Here is a 19,238-nt window from a genome sequence, read left to right as displayed (position 1 = left end):
ATTTAACACAACTAGGTGCAAGAAGATGCAGAGACAATTTTGGATTCTTTTAAAGATACAGAATTAGTCTGAGGATGTGCTTTTGTTTTAATCCCAGGTCTAAGGATATGGGCTGCTGCTGACTGACTCCATCAGCTATGATTTGCCTCGTGCAGAGGCATGGTTTTGCCAGCTGCAGATAGTTTCTGAGATTGTGTGACATTTGGAATCTGGGATCTTTTCAGAGGGTGTATAAATGCTAGGGCCCAAGAGACAGCATGGTTGTGTTTTGTTAGTAGTAATGCTCAAGAGAAAAAAGAACACTAGACTTAGGAATCTCACACTCTCTCTCCCTTCTTCTATCCTTTCTCTCCTCTCTAGTGATGGGAGTGAAACCAGAAGGATAAAGGGTGGGAAAAAGAACCCACAAAGTAGCAAAAAACCAGCTACAAGAGGATTTGAATGTCAGAAAACTTCAATATCTAGAAGTCACTGAGAGAAATGTTTAAGAACAATGGAAATGGACTAGAATTTAAGAGTCCTTGCTGGTCTTCCATAAGGCCTGGGCTCAGTTCCCAGTACCTTACATTGGTAATTCCCAGAGGAGCCAACATATTTGACCTCTGAGGGCACCAAGCACACACAGAAACTTGACAGAACTGAAGAACTGCCCCTTAGAAAAATCTACATCAGGCTCTCCTCCAGCCAAGCAAGATGACCAAAGGAAAGAAGGCCAAGGGGGAAAATGTGGCCCTGGCCCCCACCGTGGTCAAGAGACAGGAGGCCAAAAAAGTGGTCAATCCTTTGTTTGAGAAAAGGCCTAAAAACTTCGGCATTGGTCAGGACATCCAGCCCAAGAGATCTCACACACTTCGTCAAATGGCCCCGCTACATCAGGCTGCAGCGGCAAAGAGCCATCATCTATAAGCACTCAGTGTACCTCCTGCCATCAACCAGTTCCCCCAGGCCCTGGACAGGCAAACAGCAACTCAGCTGCTTAAGCTTGCCCACAAGTACAGGCCAGAGACAAAGCAGGAGAAGCAAAGGCTGCTGGCCCTTGCTGAGAAGAAAGCTGCTGGCAAGGGGGACGTCCCAACTAAGAGACCACCTGTCCTCCAAGCAGGGGTCAATACAGTCACCACCTCGGTGGAGAACAAGAAGGCTCAGCTGGTGGTGACTGCCCATGATGTAGACTCCATTGAGCTGGTGGCTTTCCTGCCTGCCCTTTGTCGAAAGATGGGGGTGCCCTACTGCATCATCAAGGGAAAGGCCAGGCGGGGCGCCTGGTCCACAGGAAGACGTGCACTACTGTTGCCTTCACACAGGTTAACTCGGAAGACAAGGGTGCTCTGGCTAAGCTGGTGGAAGCTATTAGGACCAATTACAATGACAGATATGACGAGATCCACCACCACTGGGGAGGTAACGTCCTGGGTCCTAAGTCTGTGGCTCGCATTGCCAAGCCGGAAAAGGCAAAGGCTAAAGAACTCGCCAGTAAACTGGGCTAAATGTACACTTAAGTTTTCTGTATATAAATATAATTACAAAATTAAAAAAAAAATCTACATCAGGAAGGTCAAACTGATTGGCAGGCTATCTGCCAGAGTTCAGCATTGAGTTCCATTTATTTTGCAGAAATCGTCTGCTGGAGTTGAGCATGCTGGGGGAAAAAAAATCTAAAACACAGTGAAAAGGGCATGTTATTTTAGTCAGAAAAACTCACTTAAAATTCTAGTTCTGTCTTTTATCAGCAAGCCATCAAATCTTTAACACGCTTTGTTCATCTATAAAACTAAGTCCAAACACCAAATCTGAAGTGTCGTCATAAAACTTAAGTTGTGGCAGAGTAATTGATTAACAATGAAAAACCATCATCATGATACAAACCAGTTAAGCAGCTGTCACCGAGTAAGGAAAGGATGGAGATGGAGGACGGCTATGGGTATTTCCTCTTATCTTGAAGTTTGCCATAAAACACAGGATAACCTTCTTAGGTGGGAGACAGAACTGTCTACAAAAGTTGTGTTCGATGTAACCGCTATATGGCTAACGTTTAAAGAAAAAAACAAAAGCCAAGTATGGAGACAAATTCTTAGAATCCCAGTCCAAAGACAGGCAGATCCTTAGGGCTTGTTGAACAGTCAACCTAGCCAATCTGGCCAGCTCAAATAAAAAAAAAGTGGATGGTGCTTGGAGATGATACCCAAGACTGATAAACACCTGTGTGCACCCGTACTCACACTCACTCTCTCTCTCTCTCTCACACACACACACAAAAGCATGAGAGAAATGAGAAGAGATTGCATTTAAAGACCACCACAGGTAGAATTTTTTACATTTTTCTTTTCTATTCATAACTCACATCACAGATGGCAAGAAAGTGTAGGTAGTAATATAACATAACAACTGATGTTAAAAAAATAACAATATATTCAGTCATAAATTAAAGAACAGGCTTTATACAACTTATGAAACATCGTCCTACAACTTCTAAAACCCAGATGGTGAGACATCAGTAACTGAGATATAAGTTTTTTTGGTTTTTTTTTTTTCTTTTTTTTTTTTTTCAGAGCTGGGGACCGAACCCAGGGCCTTGCGCTTGCTAGGCACGCGCTCTACCACTGAGCTAAATCCCCAACGAGATCTACGGTTTTAAGACTCCTCTTGCTGAGCTGCCCAGTAGTGGATAATTGTCACAGCTTTTCCAAAGAACCTAATCCAAACCAGGCATGGGCCAGCACACCTGGTAATCCTAGTACGTGGGAGGTAGACTTAAGAGGATGAGTCCTCGGCCAGCCTCTGTTACATAACGAGTTTGAGACCAGCCTGAGCTATCTAAGACCCTACCTCCTACAACTAAAAACAAAACAGACAATAATGATCCTAATCCAGGGAACTAACTTGATGATTTAAGGGCATTTTGGAGACATCAGAAAAGCAATTAAAGAAAAAAAAAATCACAACCATCTGGAGAAACATTCTTCTTAATCTAATAATTAATGCTTGCCTGTAAATTAGTCTTACAGTTGATGCTATAGTGTGGATCTGAACTCTCCCCACAAAGGCCCAGGTGTTAAAAAGCTTGCCTCCTTGTGGAATTTAGGCCAGCCCAGTGTGAGGTTTTAGGGGTGTGCCCTCGAAAGTATCTGAGAGAGCCATGTCTCATACTCTGTCTTCTGCACACACGATGAGGTGAACAGTTTGTTTTATTGTGTCCTCATGCTACAATACTCTACCACATCATAGGCCTGAGGCCAACCAATCTCAAAGTGAAACTTCTAATCCATGGGCCCAAGTAAACCTTTTCTCTCTACAGTTGACTTACGAAGGGCATTTGCTACAGTGACATCAAGATAACGCAGGTAGTATAGGAACAAGAGAATTACACAGAAAATAAGAAAGAGCTACACAATTTTAAGGCATCATTTAAGGACTTATAAGGAAACAAAATGGGAAGAAGCCAAAGCGACCAGACAGTGCAGTATAAGAAGGTACTGCTGCCACGACTGATGCCCCAAGTTTGATCCCAGGGTTAGCATAAGAGAAAGAGGAAAATCGACCACCACCAGTTGTCCTATGTTGCATCTGACCTCCATACACAGGACATGGAATGTGTGCCTCTTCTCTAAATAAAACTTTTAAAAGTTGCGAAACAGAAGTAAACCCCAAAAAGATCAAGTCATTTCTCCACTTAACTTACTGAATGTTTTTGCAGCAGGGGGCTTGAGAGTTGGCTCAGTGGTTAAGAGTGCTAGCAGCTCTTCCAGAAGACTCTCAGGTTGGATTCCTAGCACCCACCAACATCGTGGCTCAAAACCATCTGTTCTAGTATAGCCAATGTTCTCTTCTGGCCACCTTGTGCACTAGGAATGCACACGGTGCACAGACATATATGCAAAATACCTATACATATAAAGCAAATAAAAAAATAAAGGTTTGCAGCAGATTAACTGCAAAACATCTGCATCTCTTAGGAAATACTTTCGTTTCTTTAATAGAGATTTTCTGAGCCAGGCACAATGGCACAGGACTGTAATCTCAGCTCTTAGGAGGTAGAGGCCTGAAGGTCAGGAGTTCAAGTTTATCTTGGGCAAACAAAGAAAGTTTAAGACCAGCCTGGACTGTTTAAAAGAGCAAGAAAAGCCAGGCCTATACAAATACACGAATATACTTTCCTTGCTCAAATTTTCATTTCAAAATTTCACTTGGGGCTGGATACATTGCTCAGTGGTAGACAGACTACTTGCCTAGAAAGTTTGAGGCCCTAGTTTCAATCCCCATAATAATTTTAAAAGGTTCATGTGCCATAAAGTGGAAAGCTACTACTTAAACTGTCTTAAGCAGTATGCTGTTATGAGCTAATAAAAAGGATGGGTTTTGACATTTTAGGAAAGGCCATTGTTTTCTACAATTGACCACTTTTCTTCACACAGTAAGCAACAGAAAGCCTTTTCTTCTAAGGCCAATCCCAAAAGGAATCCAGCAAAGAAATGCTGCCACAATAGAATTTTTAATTATGAGCAGCCCTAAATATTTTATCAACAAAGGCTTTTTTAGGCTTGCCCTAACAGGAAAAAAATTACTACTTTTCTGGAGCAGTATTTATTTTTCAGGAGTTTTTTGTTGTTGTTGACTCTGGAAAAAAAACAATTTTTTTTTTGAAAAAAAAAATCATGATCACAAAATCATAATTATCTATTTCTGCTACATCTTCAAATGTTAGAAAGCCCTCAACATAGATGGGCTCTATGTTTTCTAAAAAAATTTTAGAATGTTTATTCATACAGTTGAGAAAGTATTTCCCTATCACTGTATTTACTTCTAGTGATACATAAAAAGATCTGCCTACCACAGCCTCATTTCTGTAGTTCCTCAAGTCCCTTGCAACCTCTTGATCTAGAGCAGTGAGCCCAAACAATGACACCACTTATGCTTCACAGGAGTCTTCCTCAAAAATCATCCTTTCTATCAGGGGATTTTCAGAGTGTAGGATTTATGCCTTATCAACAATGTTCACTATTGTAACAATTTAGACGATAAAGCCAGAATAGAGCAAATGACGTCATACCCAAAACTTTGGCTTTACCATCTAAAGTCTACTACTTTTACAACAGACAATACTCAAATTAAACTCTAGAAGAAAAATCTTTCTAGGAATTAGAAAAAGGGCAAGCATATACATGCTAATGTCCAATTTCTTTTGTTTAAACTCAGGTCTAAAGATGGAGGAGTTTAAATTTAATCTTTTTGTATAAAACGAATATCACTGGTACTAATGCTGAAAAACTAAATTACAAAACAAATACATGATCACAATTTAAATTCTTTGGATTAGTTCTCTTCTAAGCCCCCACATTTAATGCAAAAATTTAAAGCTTTCCCAACTGAGCATGGAACTGTTAATACTTTATATGTAAAAATGGTGTACTTTAGGAACTTTGTAAATGTCCATAGCTGTCAGAACTGCAGGGAAAAAAAAGGCAGGGGCTGAAGGTACAACAGTAGCACAGTGACAGGAACAAACTGACAGAGACCTTATGTCTATTCCTCTACTGTTCAAAAATATTTCAGCATCTTCTAGCTTCACCAGCTTTTCAGCAGTCAAACAAAGATTTACTTCTCAACAAACAAACAAGAGTCCTAAGACTTCTAAAGGATGGACCTCAGTTATTGGTCCCCTTTATATGTAAGGCCAACACCGGTTTTAATTTCTATTGGAACAAGGAAACTTTCACTAGAGTGCTTAGAGTGCTCAGGGAGGAAAAAAATTACAAAGCTTTTCTAGTCCACATGGAATCATCAGAATGCTACAGAAGATCCAGACACATTAGTCGTATTTGATTCTCTCGGTTAGGCGGTCCTCCTTGTAATGGGAAATAATCTGAATCAGTATAGAACAGTTGATCAGAAGGAAGAACAAACCAGCTAACCAAATAAACAGGAAGGTGTTCTTTCCTTGAAACTCTAGAACGTATGCAGGAGCCAGCCATAAGGCCTGTCCTATGAACCACAACATTAAGAGGACCACGGCTCTCTTCCAAGGCATCCTCACTAGTGGCATCACCAGAGGCAGAAGGCAGAGGTACCAAAGAAAGTACTGAGAAGTGCAGACTTTGTTAAAAGTCACAAAAATGGATGTATGAAGAAAACAACAGAAGACAAGGTCTCTGTAATAGGCAAAAGACGCGGCTGAAAGCAAGATGAACTGTGGCAGGAACGCAGCGATCCCCAGCGTGAAACTCCACTTGCTCTCTGCAGTCAGATACAGCATATAGAAATATGGAGAAAAGTTATGGCGGATATCCCTCCGAGTCAGGTGATAAAGGTAGGTGTGCTCCAGAAACTCCCAACCGTACTTATAGTAAAAACCGAAGCTCAGGGCCAAAAAAGTGAGTCCTGCAATTGCTACGAAAAGCAGCACAGCCCAGCTACACAGCCTCTTCAGGAAGTCGTACAAACGAGCCTGGAAAGAGTACCGGGCTAGCCGGAGCCCCTCGTCACTGTCGCGCTCGGGACGCAAATGGAGCGCTATGGGGAGGATGTAGGTCACCGGATACATCTTCATGTGCACCGCGAAGCCATAGAACACCGCGGCACACGCGATGAGTCGTTTCTCTATTAAGTACAGGGTCGTAAGCACCAGGGAGGCGACGATGGAGTCTGCGTTGCCTCGGCTGGACACCGCCATGGGTAAGGGGTTAAGCAGCCAGAAGACGCAGTAGCCACAGGCCTGGCGGCGCCCCAGCCCCTTGAGCAGCAGCAGGCGGTACAAGAGGAAGGCGGTGAGGAGGTCGCAGCTGATGAAGAGAAACTTGCCAAAGAGTTCGCTGAGGTAGACGTTGGGAGTGAGGAGCCAACTCAGGAGCGGCGTGTAGCGATACGTCGCCCTCAGGTAAGGGGAGCGCCCCTCCGTGACGAAACGCGCGGCGTCCGTGAACACGTGGTAGTCTATGTCGGTGTACCTCACGAGCAGAGTCCGGTCCTGAAAGACACCGTAGAAAACCAGGGCGACCCGGGCCAGGAAGGCCACGCCGAACACCCCGGCGGGCGGCACCCGCAGGTTCAGGAACCATTCTCCCCAGTGCTTGGTGTAGCTCATGGTCTGAGTGCGGGCCACCGGCCCGGCCCCGGGTCCACGCTGCGCCCCTCTCTCTAACCCTCCTCCGGCTCACTCCACTCGCCCACTTGGAGCATCTCCCCCGCCGGTGCGCCGACAGTAATAACTCAGGAACGATCACTTCCGGTACGAAGTCCTGCCCCCACCGTACTTCCGGCCTACGGCCTTCGCGCGGGCTCTAAGTTGTCTCCATGGAACTACTGCCTTCCTCGGGATTGGCTGTCTTGCGTCCGCAGCTTCCTCCGGCGGAGGCGGGATTTCCGGTCCCTCCTTCGCGACACTTCCGCTGTTCGGAAATCCCGGAGTGGCTGAGAAGTCGTGGAGCTGGGTGAACTTTGTTTGTAGAAACCAGTGCTTCCGCGTTCTCAACTCGGGCCAACCGAGGAGGACTCTTGACTCGGTGAGCTGCGACCTGCTGCCACCTCCCGCAGAACTGGCTTGGAGGACTGAGAGTGGAAAATATAGATGGGAAGAATAAGCCTAAAAATAAAATAGTTCTCGTGGTTTTACCCTGATGTGAAGGTTCCGCCTACCGAAATAACGTCTAGATTGCCATCCCTGGAGTACTGTCAACTCCGTCCTTTTCAAGCACTCTTCACGTAGGTAAAAATCGGCCCTTCACCCACCCCGTTCAACCCTACCACTATTAATTTCTTGCCAAAGACTCCCAACTCTTTCATTCTTTTTCTGGTTTCTTACTGCACTTATTAATCGACTTTTAAGAACGTCATACTTTATTTTACAGCGTTTTCAGTTTCAACTAAATTGTTCGTGATAGTAGAAAGTATATCCTTATTTCTTTGTACTTTCTTGTAATGTATTAGAGTCTCAAACACATGGTAACTGACACAGACTGCCTTGATCTTACGAATTGAGCCTGCGCCTAGGGAACGTCTTCTAGATTTCTATAGAAGTGGTTTCATTCAGCCTAGACATCTCTCCTCCTACATCTCACATTTATCCTTTGAATCAGCCATATTAACCTTATAGTCATATTTCTATGCTTTGATGTAATTACATGGTGTAGATTAATAACTACCTCTGTTCATTTTTTACTATGCATTGCCCATATGTACCGTCATAACACATTACCATTCAGATCACCTTACAACTAAATTGTAGGGTTCTTGAGAGTGGAAGTTATATCTTTATTTCTTTGTACTTTCTTGTGTTAGAGTCTCAGACACATGGTAACTGGCGCAGACTGTCTGGCTTCATCTTATGAATAGAGCCTGTCAAGAGTTATTTGAATACTAGGTAATGGGTTATCATGGTATATATGCCCTAAATTATTTTGATTCATAATAGTGGTTTGTTAAGGACTTATTCCCAATTGTCAGACATACTAACTACTTTTAAATGTAGACATCCTTATCTTTATTAATGAGCAAAATCAGGATTTCTGGAGAGTAAATAAGTCACATTGCCAACTAGTAGCAGAAAAGGAATTGGAAGTAGGCCTGTCTAACTCAGGATAGCATAATGATTGTGTGATGAACTTGCAAATAAAATGCTGATATGATATCTATTTCTTTTTCTCAATCTCTTCTTTAGTCTGTCTGATATTCTCTGTCATCGTTACTTTTTATATCCCTGGTTTGATAGTTTGAGATCTGATGCCCTCTTGTGGTATGTCTGAAGACAGCGACAGTGTACTTCTGTAGAATAAATATAAATAAATATTATATTTATTATTTAAAAAATAAATAAATAAAATAAGGGTTCTTCTGGATGGGTTGTTCTAGGTATTCTGGCAGAAAAGCCACAGCTAATTCTCCTCTATGGCTGGTCTAATAAGTAGGAGAGGCTCTAATTCGACAGCCTGTCCGTGGAGTCATGCCAGTGAGCTGCAGAAAGTGGCAGAACGCTTGAACAGATAACATTTCCCGTCTTAGGGTCTGACCCTGTGAAATCTTTAAAAGATTATGTTAATTCTCTATTTTGTATTAGTATACGCTAAATGCTCTACCCTTGGTTCTACGGGTTATATACCATTTGTTTCTGTGTTCTGTCCTTACGTCTTGTACATCTAATATGTCTTATGACTCACATGTAGTGTGTCCTAAATGTCAATTTATTAATGATGAGAGACTCAATTTTCCATTCTTCCCTTTGTCCTTTCATCTTAAGGACCAAGAGTCAGTTGTTTCTGTTGTTTCTTGCCAGAGTATTTGGGATTGGAGACTGACTGTGACTTTCTCAGGCTAATGCTAGGTAAGAATACATGAGAAGTCAATTATGCTGAGGCCCGGGGATAGAAATGTCTGCTGATTACAATGGACTTCCAGAGCCTTGAGGATGTGTAAAGAAACCATCCAAAGAGTGTTTCCTATAGTGTGAAAGGAAAAATGAACTAAAAAAATAATCACTATCCAAAAGAGACGGTGTCCACTCTAGAGCTATTTGACTCCTGGAATTAACTAATCCAGTTTTCAGATTCCTGAGTCTTAGTGTTTATTAAATCTTGCCATTTAAGAACTGAATTTGCAAGCCTTCGAGGTGGCTCAGTGGGTAATAGGGCTTGCTGGGAAGCCTGACAACTGGAGCATGATATGATCCCCCTGACCCCACATGGCGGAAGGACACACACACACACACACACACACACACACACACACACACACACACACACAAAGACACATACCTTTAATCCCAGCACTCAGAAGGCAGAGGCAGGCAGATCACTGTGAGTTCCAGGACAGCCAGGACTACACAGAGAAACCTATGTCTCAAAAATTAATTAATTAGTTAATTAAAAACTTTTCAGAAATTCAAAAACTGAATTTGAAATGTATTTGTTAAGGGATCTTACCAAGAAAAGGGTTGGTGACAGATTGGGTGAAACCATTACTGAATGTTTTCATGCAAGGGAAAGTCAGCAGGAAAGGCTGGCCACAGGGTAGCAAATCCTTCCAACAGAGCCTAGTTGAGCCCCCCTCTCCCCAAACTCAGCCCATGAGTTCAAACCATGATAACAAGTTAGGGTTCCATTTCTAAAAGAAGACACAGTGAGAACAAGAAATGCATCCAGTTTATTTAGTACTTTGTTCTGAACCGACAAAAATAAACCAAAACTACCTCACAGGTCTTTTTCTAAATACATTTGACCTGGTTTAGTCTTTACTGCAGTGTGTGGGAAAGTCATCCCTAGACACTTCTGCTTCAGTAGCACTGGCCAATGCTGGGCCTGGGAAGCCCAGCCAACTGTGCAGCATAGGTAATGGGTTAATTTGCAAAGAAACTAGGTTAGCTAGCAAGGTTTGTGATAGCAAACCTTGAAGAACAGGCACTGTCCCTGGCTAATAACATTATAACTGCTTTGCTTTTTCTGCTGACCTCAGGAAAACCCCTGCATAGTCATGCTAGCTGGTGTGGGTTTCAGGAAGTGTGGAGAACAGAAGGGAGCAGCTGGAATTAAGTGAAACCCAGTTTAGGGATTCCAGAAACCTTCCATGGACCTGCATCATACTCTGGGGAAGAGGAAAGCCACATTCTGCATTTTCATCGAAGAGCCTCGTAGCCATAGCATTCCAAACCTGCCTCCATGCCAGAGCTGAGACTCTGACATACGAAGTACGCTTTAGGATTTTTGTATATGGACTTGAGCCTCTGCCTTGAGAGTATCTTGAGCTCAGCGGCTCATCAGTCCAGGTGTTCGCACTCTAGCGTTTGCATTTGCCTCCCAAAGACTAATACTTCAGCTTCTCAGTTTTTAATGATGGGGCTCAGACCTATAGCTCCCACCCTGGTGGAAGAAGAGAAGAAAATGGAAGGATGCCATAGCTTGCTTGCTTGCTTGCTTGCTTGCTCGTTTGCTTTAGAATTTGTTGGATGGCAGGTTGTTGTCAGGGATAGGTAGCACATAGTGTGAGTGGTAGATTTTCTTAGCTCTCTGTGAATGGGACAACCCTATGCCCCATTTCCTCCTCTCTCTTCTCTTGTCCTATCAGCATGATTCATCAAACCTTGATGGATGTTGCTTTCTTTATCTATGAAAAGGGCAGGGTCTAGCCCTCCCTTTTCCATCAAGCAAACTTAAAACCATCAGCTCCTCTCACTGTTCTGCTGACCATAACACAGAAGATCCGGTTATCCTACTCCCAAAACCAAGGCAAAATACTTGTCCCTTTGTTAAAGTCTGAATACTTACTTTCTGTACATTCCATATATGTGGGTATACGTACATATATATACATATCTGTCTATATATTATCTCTGGTTTTCTCCTTAGATAAACATATATATCATATCCCAATTTCCCAAGTTTCCACCCACCTATTGTGTGTCCATCATAAGTAAGACTCTGGGTTTCAGTTCACTACATTTTTCCCACTTTGGATATACTTCCCCATCGGTGTTTTGCCCACCTGTTACTCTCTGACATTCCAAGTCTCTAGCTGGTACAGATAGGGAACCCATTTCTCATTTCTCATCAGTCATGGCCACTAGTGAAGCTTGTCTTACATCCTGAAAAGGGATTCCAGGTCAGAGAGTCTGGCTGCGATCTAAAGAACCACTTAGGGCTGTGAGTGGGCGTTGTTCATGCAGAACATAAGGCTTGTTGGAGGAAGGTGCCATTCTGAATTAACAGGACAGAATGATTTTAAAGTGCAACTTAGAGCAAAGCCTAGGATTGTAGAGGAAGTTCAAAAGGGGTTAAGGCAGGAAATGCTCTCTCTCACATTGTTATCCAAGAATCTGAGGAGAGTTGGGCCTTGGGCAAGGGTCTGGGAAGAGGGTAATCCCTTCAGGAGGGAAGCAGCAATGTGTAGAAGAAACAGGACAGAGGATAAATTGCCACAGGATAAGAAGACACACACACGGCAGTACACTTGGTCCTTGCACGCTGGACACAATCCAGTAAGCACGGCATTGAATATATTTGAAAGCACAGAAGCTGCTTCTTGCCTTCTCGCTCTTTGTTTCAGACATTCAGGTTCTTCTGGTTCCTGTTTTGATAAGAGCTGGAGAATAATGGTGAGCTTTACAGTAAGGAGAGACTGAAGCCTCTACGCTTTCAGGCTACAGTTAATTGAGTTCAAGGGACCGTGCACAGTTGAGATCCGTGCACGGTTGAGATGGGTTCAGCCTTGGGATCTTCTGGGCTGCTCTGCAAGGCTTTGCACAGAGATCTGTGCATACATTCTGTACAGGTGTGTAGCTTGTCCTCAATTGTCACGTCCACCTTACACCGACAGTTACATCATTCCGGCTAAACTATCCAGGAGGTTTCCTGGGTACCCAAGTGGAGCCAGAGCTCACCAGAACAGGACCTGGTGACACCTGATACAGCCCTCACCAGAGAACTAGGAATAGCCTGGGTGCGATCTTAAGCTGTCTTTGTAATTTGCCTGGAACTGGCCCGTAGGCAGAGAAGAGAAGAGATGAGGCTGATTTTCATCATGTTATGCCAAGTGTCAGTCAGAATGGCTGAGATCAGAATTTAAGTTCCTCTCCTCTCAGCATTGCCTCATAAAATAGCTGGTGCTTTTCAGAAGGGCACCAGGAGAAGGAACAAAACAGTGGCTGTCAGCCAGAGTTCTGCTTCAGCCCAAATCTTAACAAAACATCACAAATTCCCAGAGGCTCTGTACAGTAATCTGGAAATCTGAGAAGTTGGTTCAACTTTCCTGGGGAATCTTTTCCCTTGTGACTCGTTTTGATAGATCGATCGATGTTAAGAAAGGTAAATGACATGTTTCACTCTCTTACTTCAAAAAGTTGGGTTAAGGGACGAGGGGTCTGGGTTGGGAAGAAAGGAAACAGTGGAACTAGCACAGTGTAATCTGGAGTGTTTTTAGATATTTTCATGGGCACTAGACTTATTCAAGAGAGCATTGGGGGCTTGGCATAGTGGCTCGTGCCTGTAATTCCAGTATATGGCAGGCAGAGGCAGGTAGATATCTGTGAGTTCAAGGCCAGTCTGGTCTACATAGTAAGGTCAAGGTCAGCCAGAGCTACATAGTAAAGCCCTATCTCGGAGAGGGAGGGAGGGAGGGAGGAAAGAAAGAAGGGAGGAAGAGACAGAGAGAGAGAGAGAGAGAGAGAGAGAGAGAGAGAGAGAGAGAGAGAGAGAGAACGCGCATTGGCTAAGGTCTTCCCATTCCCAGGAAATAGTTAATAGTTAAACAAATCTTTCCAGGTCAGGGCTGCCTGAAGAACAGGGCTAGAGTTTTAAACAATACTTCCAAAATTGAATTTCTCAGAATCCAGGATAGGTGCAGGAAAATGGTGGCTGTTTGTGTTCCTCAGGCCAACCCCAGTTCTGTGGGAACAGAAGCTGAGAGAGACTGGTTGTCCTGAGAAGACCCACTTGAGAACAGGAGAGGGAGGGAAAATTAGGTGGTGACCAAGAGTCCAGGCTCTGTCAGGAGTTACCAGCTGAAACTGAAACACTATGACAAACTCTGGCTTCTTCAGGATTTGGTAGAGAGCCCAGAGAACACTGATTTCAGATCCCTGTACTTCTGAGAGGAGACCATAGATCGACTCTCTGAGAGAGTTCTGCTTTAGGGAACTTGCTAGATGCCACAGAGGACGAGGCCCAGTCTCAAATCATCAAACATTCTAGTGGGCGTTTGGGGGGAGTCTATCCATCCAATCACAAGGTCCTCTGAATGTGAATCTCCAAGCATGGCTGAGGCCTTTCAAGCCACATCAGCCTAATCTTCCCTCTCCTTGCCCCAACCCGGCTAAGACTCATGTACATTGGTGTAGTAGTAGAGGAAGGCACAAGGGGACAGTGAGAGGAAAGAGTAGGACTCCAGCAGGCCTAGACTGCTCATAGGCCACCGGGTTAAGGGAAAGTAGAGGATGGGTACTTCCAGGGCTCTCCAGCGAACCCAGATAGTATCCTTTTCCCAGGACACTGGGAGAGGAAAAGGCCAGAGGGCTGAGGAGGAGAGAACAGGATGTCAGACGTTACTAATGCGCACACTAAGGGCACTGCCTTCCTTTTCAGCTTGCTCTCTTAATGACTCCTCCAACTTGAGCTTTTCTGGGTCTCCATAACGTACGGTGCTATCTCGGAGACCACCGGGGGACGCCACTTTCACAACCTGGTCAAAAAGGCTGAAGTCAGCCACGTATTTGCCACTGGCTGACAGTGAGATAGCAGGTGTGAACTCGTAGCCCCAGAGGATCTCCTCCGGTAGATAGGAAGTGCGAACTTGACAGGTGGCGCTGGTGGACTCCACCGTCCCACTTAGGATCAGCACGAGCTCGAAGTCACCCTCCCCGCTGCGGAGGGGGAGATCTTTCAAGGGGCTGGTCTCATCTACCACATGGTAGAAAGTCAGGGGTAGAATGAGAAAGGGGCTATCAGAGGCTGTGTCTACTTGGAAAGTCACATTGACCTGGTTGAGCCGAATATTCTCACCCTCCTTTGTCTGGTGGGTTTGAAGCAGTTTGCCTGTCACCTGGCACCCAATGAGGAGACTCTTACGCATGTTGGCCACCCGGATCATGAGGCAAAGCTTCCCGTTGTGGTAAGCCACAACCGCATGCTGGCTGAAACGGATCGTCTCAGCCCTCTTCTTTGGCCGGGCAATCTTTGCAAGGAAGGTTCCGGTGATGAAGATTTCCAGAATGGTGGTGAGCACGAGCTGTGCAATGAGAAGCACAATGGCCAGAGGGCATTCCTCGCTGATGTAGCGGAAGCCATAGCCAATGGTGGTCTGGGATTCGAGGGAGAAGAGGAAGGCCCCAGTAAGTGTGTGCACCTGCACCACACAGGGCGTGTGGTTGGCAGGAGGTCCCAGCTCCAACAGGTCCCCGTGGGCCACAGCGACCAGATACCACACCACGCCAAAGAGGAACCAAGTGCCTGCAAAGGTTGCCGAGAAGAGCAGAAGCTTGTAGCGCCACTGCATGTCAATGAAGGTCGTCCATAGATCCTTGAGGTAGAGGAAACGCTTGTCAGCAATATGCTCCATTCTCACGTTGCTCCGGCCATCTTTTGTCAGGACCCTCCTCCGACGTATTCCTGGAGCCACTAGGGGCCGGCTCTCTGTCTGCGTCGTCTGGCTGTAATAGACCTTGGCAACTGATGTCATCTGCAGGAAGCAAGACAGCGTAAAGAAGGTGATTGCCAAAATCCGGCCAATTCCTAGACGCCACCCAAAGAGAAGAGAAACCATCATCCTTCTTAAAATGTCTTTGATTTATTTTGGAGGTGGTGGGGTGCTTAAGTGTCACTGCTGAGGACAAGTCACAGGATTTTTGTTTTCTCCCGCCACGTGGGCCCTGGGAATTGAACCCAGGTGGCCAGCCTTGGTGACAAATGCCTTTACCTGCTGAGTGAGTGCCATCTAAGCCAGCCTCTAACCTTCCTTTTGATGCCATTGATCTCAGCAAATATTTGTAGAGCCTTGTTAAATGCCAGCGACGGCGTGAGGTCCTGATAAGTGAAAGATGAAAACGACATGGTTCCCGCTAAGAACTCGAAGCTTTAGTGAAGAAGACACATGTGAACTAGACACTGCGAAACACGCAATGCAGGGTAGTAACGTTGGTGATCTGGGGAGGAGGTGGAGCAGAGAAGAGAGTGAGAAGTGCACAGGCTGCTGAAAGGAGAAATGAGAGGGATGAGAGCTCTCCTGATCGCCACTGAACGTGTGTGTGTGTGTGTGTGTGTGTGTGTGTGTCTGTGTGTGTGTGTGTCTGTGTGTGTGTGTCTGTGTGTGTGTGTGTCTGTGTGTGTCTGTGTCTGTGTGTGTGTGTGTCTGTGTGTGTGTGTGTCTGTGTGTCTGTGTGTGTGTGTCTGTGTGTCTGTGTGTGTGTGTGTGTGTGTGTCTGTGTGTGTGTGTCTGTGTGTGGAGATAACTAATTTAAAATAAAACCCCTCCCTTCAGATGACTATCAAGGCAAGAAAGCTTATCCCACTGAAATCCTAGGACAGCCCTGCTTAAGACGTGTGTATGCCTTTAATTTCATGACTCTCTCTCCTAACCCCCGGTCAGTGCCCATTGGTGAGAAAATGGCCAAAGGGATCCATCCCTGCACCCTCTAGGCACCCAGGCTCCTTCCTTCCTTTGCCGTCATCAGTTACCACCATCACTTGTTTGCACTACCTGGGAGACATGGCGTCTGGGTCAGGGTCTTAGCTGATGTTAGAGGGAGCACAGACAAGGTCTGAGCAAAAGCAGGAAGCAGAAAGGAAGCAACTTCCTTCCTGTCAGCTCCAAGGGAGGCATCTCCCCGTGGGCTGGCAACGATGCCAGGTTGTAGGCAGCATAACTGCCCTGAGTGAGTGAAGCGAGGGTGGACTCCATAATCATTAGAAGCTATGTCTTCAGAGGCTCAAATTCAAGATGGCTATTTGTCCTGATAGTAGAAAGTGGGACAAGAGATTGAAATAGGAGACCATTCACGTAATACAAGGTGTCTGGCATTCCTGCCCCAAAAGTAACTTTGTACTTTTCCAGTAGAGAAAAGCTTAGTCACTTAGACTCTGAGTCTGACATCTGGAACTCCTGAGAGGAATTAAGATGCTTTCTGGGACTCCGGGCTCTTTGGATACTGGAGCAGCCCGTTGCATCCCCCACCCCATATGTCTGAACCGTTAACATTTTATCATTGTTCCATTTTCCCCATTGCCTTGCCTGTGGAAGAGTCTAAGTTATATGCGCCTGTCCATAAAGTCCTAGCCACACAGGGAACCGAATTGGAGATCACCAATGAATGAGGGCCTTGAGAACATTCAGAAGCATTCAGCCTGCCCATCTTACCAGCCTGGAGACCATTTGAAGTGTTTATCCAGCCAGACCCTGGTGCTTTTCACTGCCCTATCACCTTGGTTCCTTTGAAGCAAAAAGGAAGCTCTATAGCTCTGAATAATTTCAGTTTGGGAGCTTAAATAAAGCCCTGCTCGGGGGCTGGGGATTTAGCTCAGTGGTAGAGCGCTTGCCTAGCAAGCGCAAGGCCCTGGGTTCGGTCCCCAGCTCCGAAATAAATAAATAAATAAATAAATAAATAAATAAATAAATAAATAAATAAATAAATCCCTGCTCAATACTCAAAAGTGCTACTAATAACAACCACCTACCACAATTTGTGTATGTGTGTGTGTGTGCACGCGCACACCACTGTATGGTCTGCACAAAAGAGTGTTTGATCCTCAAACTCTTTTTTTTTTTTAAGATTTATTTATTTATTTCATGTGAGTTCACTGTCACTGTCTTCAGACACACCAAAAGAGGGCATCGGATCCCATTGCAGATGGTTGTGAGCCACTATGTGGTTGCTGGGATTTGAACTCAGGACCTCTGGAAGAGCTGTCAGGGCTCTTCACCACTGAGCCATCTCTCCAGCCCCAATCCTCAAACTCTTAAGGATGTGAAAGCTCTACATAAGATTTCCGAGTGCTGTTGGAGAACAAAGGAACCACACAGTTAGAGATGAGAGGAAGTGATTTTAATTTTCAAAAGTAAAAATTAAATACACTTCATAAGATATAGACAAACAAGTGTAGTGATCCTAGGAAGAATTCTCGAGTAAAATACGAAGATTATGTGTAACTAGACAGAACAAGGAGAAAGAAAGTTGTCTGTAAAACCCTCTGTGGGTTTACTAAGATTGATTCATATCAAAATAACTTAATTTCCTTCCATGATAAGGTTACTAAATTGACAAACCAACAAAATACCGATAATATGTAACTAAAGCTTCAGCAAGCTTTTGGGCAAAAATCTATCATTATATCTTTGGGAATAAGATAGAGAAGAACGACCAGAAGGGTAATGTAATTAGGTGGTTTTAAAATTCAGTGGCTCTGGTGAGTAAACCCCAATAGGCCAGAATTCACTTTCTATTGATGTAGCAGAGAGATTTATTCTTTATTTTGCCCTACTCAATGCTCCTAACACTGACTTCATTCAAAACTAGAGAACATTGTGGCTATCAATCATGTGGACGACACAAACCTAGGACAGTCTGCAAGGACTGGGTGGAACTGGGATCTAGAAGGAACCAGATGAATGAGCCAAATGCGACAAAAAGGATAAATGTTGGAGTATGTGCTTGGGTCCAAAAATTATCTGAGAGAGTTTAGAACTATGAAGACGTAGTTTAGTCACATCACCATGGGGAAAACGGAGACTTAAACATTTTAGAAAAAAAAAATCCAGTATGAGTTATTCATGTATTTTGACTGCCATTAAAGCAATACAATCTTAAGCTCCTTTGGCTGAATGAAGTCTCTAAAATAAAGAGGTAATTGATTCGACTCTGCTCCATTAGTCCCACTTCGTCAGTGTTCTATCTAGAACAGCAGTCCAGCTATGAAAAAAAAAAAAATCAGGACCAGATCACATGGGGAGCGGTTAAAGGAAAGGGATGGATCTTGTCAAGAGATGGTCTGAAAGAAAGAACACGTGTACAGGATACTTGTCTTGAGGGGCTGTCACATGAATGAATGTTCTGAGCTCCACGAACAAACAGGAGCAGGGAGTACAAACTACAGGGTGAAAGATTCCAGAGTTACATTGAAAAAGAACACTGTGTCACCAGGATTGCACCGATGTGAAGAGTCCCTAGAAAGAACATACTGTCCCCAGATGCTCAAGGAGAAGCCATACAGTATTTTCAGAAGGTTCATCTCCATCTTCCTGAGGATATGGATATAGACAGATTAAGCTTCCATCCAAACCTGAGAGAAGCACTGGGTGCCTGCCTCCTCCTCCCCATCTCCATCCCTGACCTTTCTGTGGTAACAAGCAGGGGTCTTTCCTCTAACTCCTAGCTTTGTATTAAGAGGAGGTTCTACACATCGGGAAGAATGGGGGCTCTCAAAAACCTACTTTATCCCTCCTAAATCAATAGCCCATGAGTATTTACTACTTTATAAAATATGTAATCTGACCCCCACACTGTGAGGTAGAGAGGAAAGATGACATCATTAGAAACTGAGGCTCAGAGAAAAATCACTCAAAGCAAAATAGTGATCAAATGGGAAGCCAAACCCTGGTCTTCTGGCTCCTGGTCCAAAACTGGTTCCTTGAACTGAGGAGCTTCACTGAGACAGAGAAGACAGAGCCTGGAGCTCTGGGAGTGCAGGTCAAGGCTATAGACGAGATTTTGGCTACTAGCTAGATATTTTGTTGCCTCTGGCTGCTGTGTTTACCGCCTCCACCTCCGATTGTTG

At 44.5% G+C, this 19,238-nt stretch overlaps 2 protein-coding genes and 1 pseudogene across 2 annotated transcripts in view; 1 reads left to right on the top strand and 2 right to left on the bottom strand.

Annotated features, from left to right (window-relative positions):
* Window positions 1-693: 693 nt before the first annotated feature.
* On the top strand, window positions 694-1,487 carry LOC148001816 (large ribosomal subunit protein eL8 pseudogene; annotated as a pseudogene).
* A 1,979-nt stretch (window positions 1,488-3,466) lies between these two features.
* Window positions 3,467-7,164, bottom strand: Pigm (phosphatidylinositol glycan anchor biosynthesis, class M). The gene has a single exon (NM_024144.2). The coding sequence runs from the start codon at window positions 7,076-7,078 to the stop codon at window positions 5,807-5,809; it is 1,272 nt and encodes a 423-aa protein (NP_077058.1). The 5' UTR covers window positions 7,079-7,164; the 3' UTR covers window positions 3,467-5,806.
* Window positions 7,165-13,846: 6,682 nt separating this feature from the next.
* Window positions 13,847-19,238, bottom strand: part of Kcnj10 (potassium inwardly-rectifying channel, subfamily J, member 10) — a 29,502-nt gene continuing 24,110 nt past the window's right edge. The window contains exon 2 of the mRNA NM_031602.2: window positions 13,847-15,150. Within this exon, the coding sequence (NP_113790.2) occupies window positions 14,011-15,150 (1,140 nt within the window). The 3' untranslated portion in view covers window positions 13,847-14,010. The remainder of the gene's footprint in view (window positions 15,151-19,238) is intronic.

The sequence above is a fragment of the Rattus norvegicus genome, chromosome 13, assembly GCF_021556685.1.
Source record: "Rattus norvegicus strain SHRSP/BbbUtx chromosome 13, alternate assembly SHRSP_T2T, whole genome shotgun sequence".
NCBI lineage: Eukaryota > Metazoa > Chordata > Mammalia > Rodentia > Muridae > Rattus > Rattus norvegicus.
This window is presented reverse-complemented; position numbering and strand designations above follow the sequence as displayed.

Coding starts and splice junctions, on each gene's coding strand:
- Pigm (NM_024144.2), bottom strand. CDS start 7,078: ATGAGCTACACCAAGCACTGGGGAGAATGGTTCCTGAACCTGCGGGTG.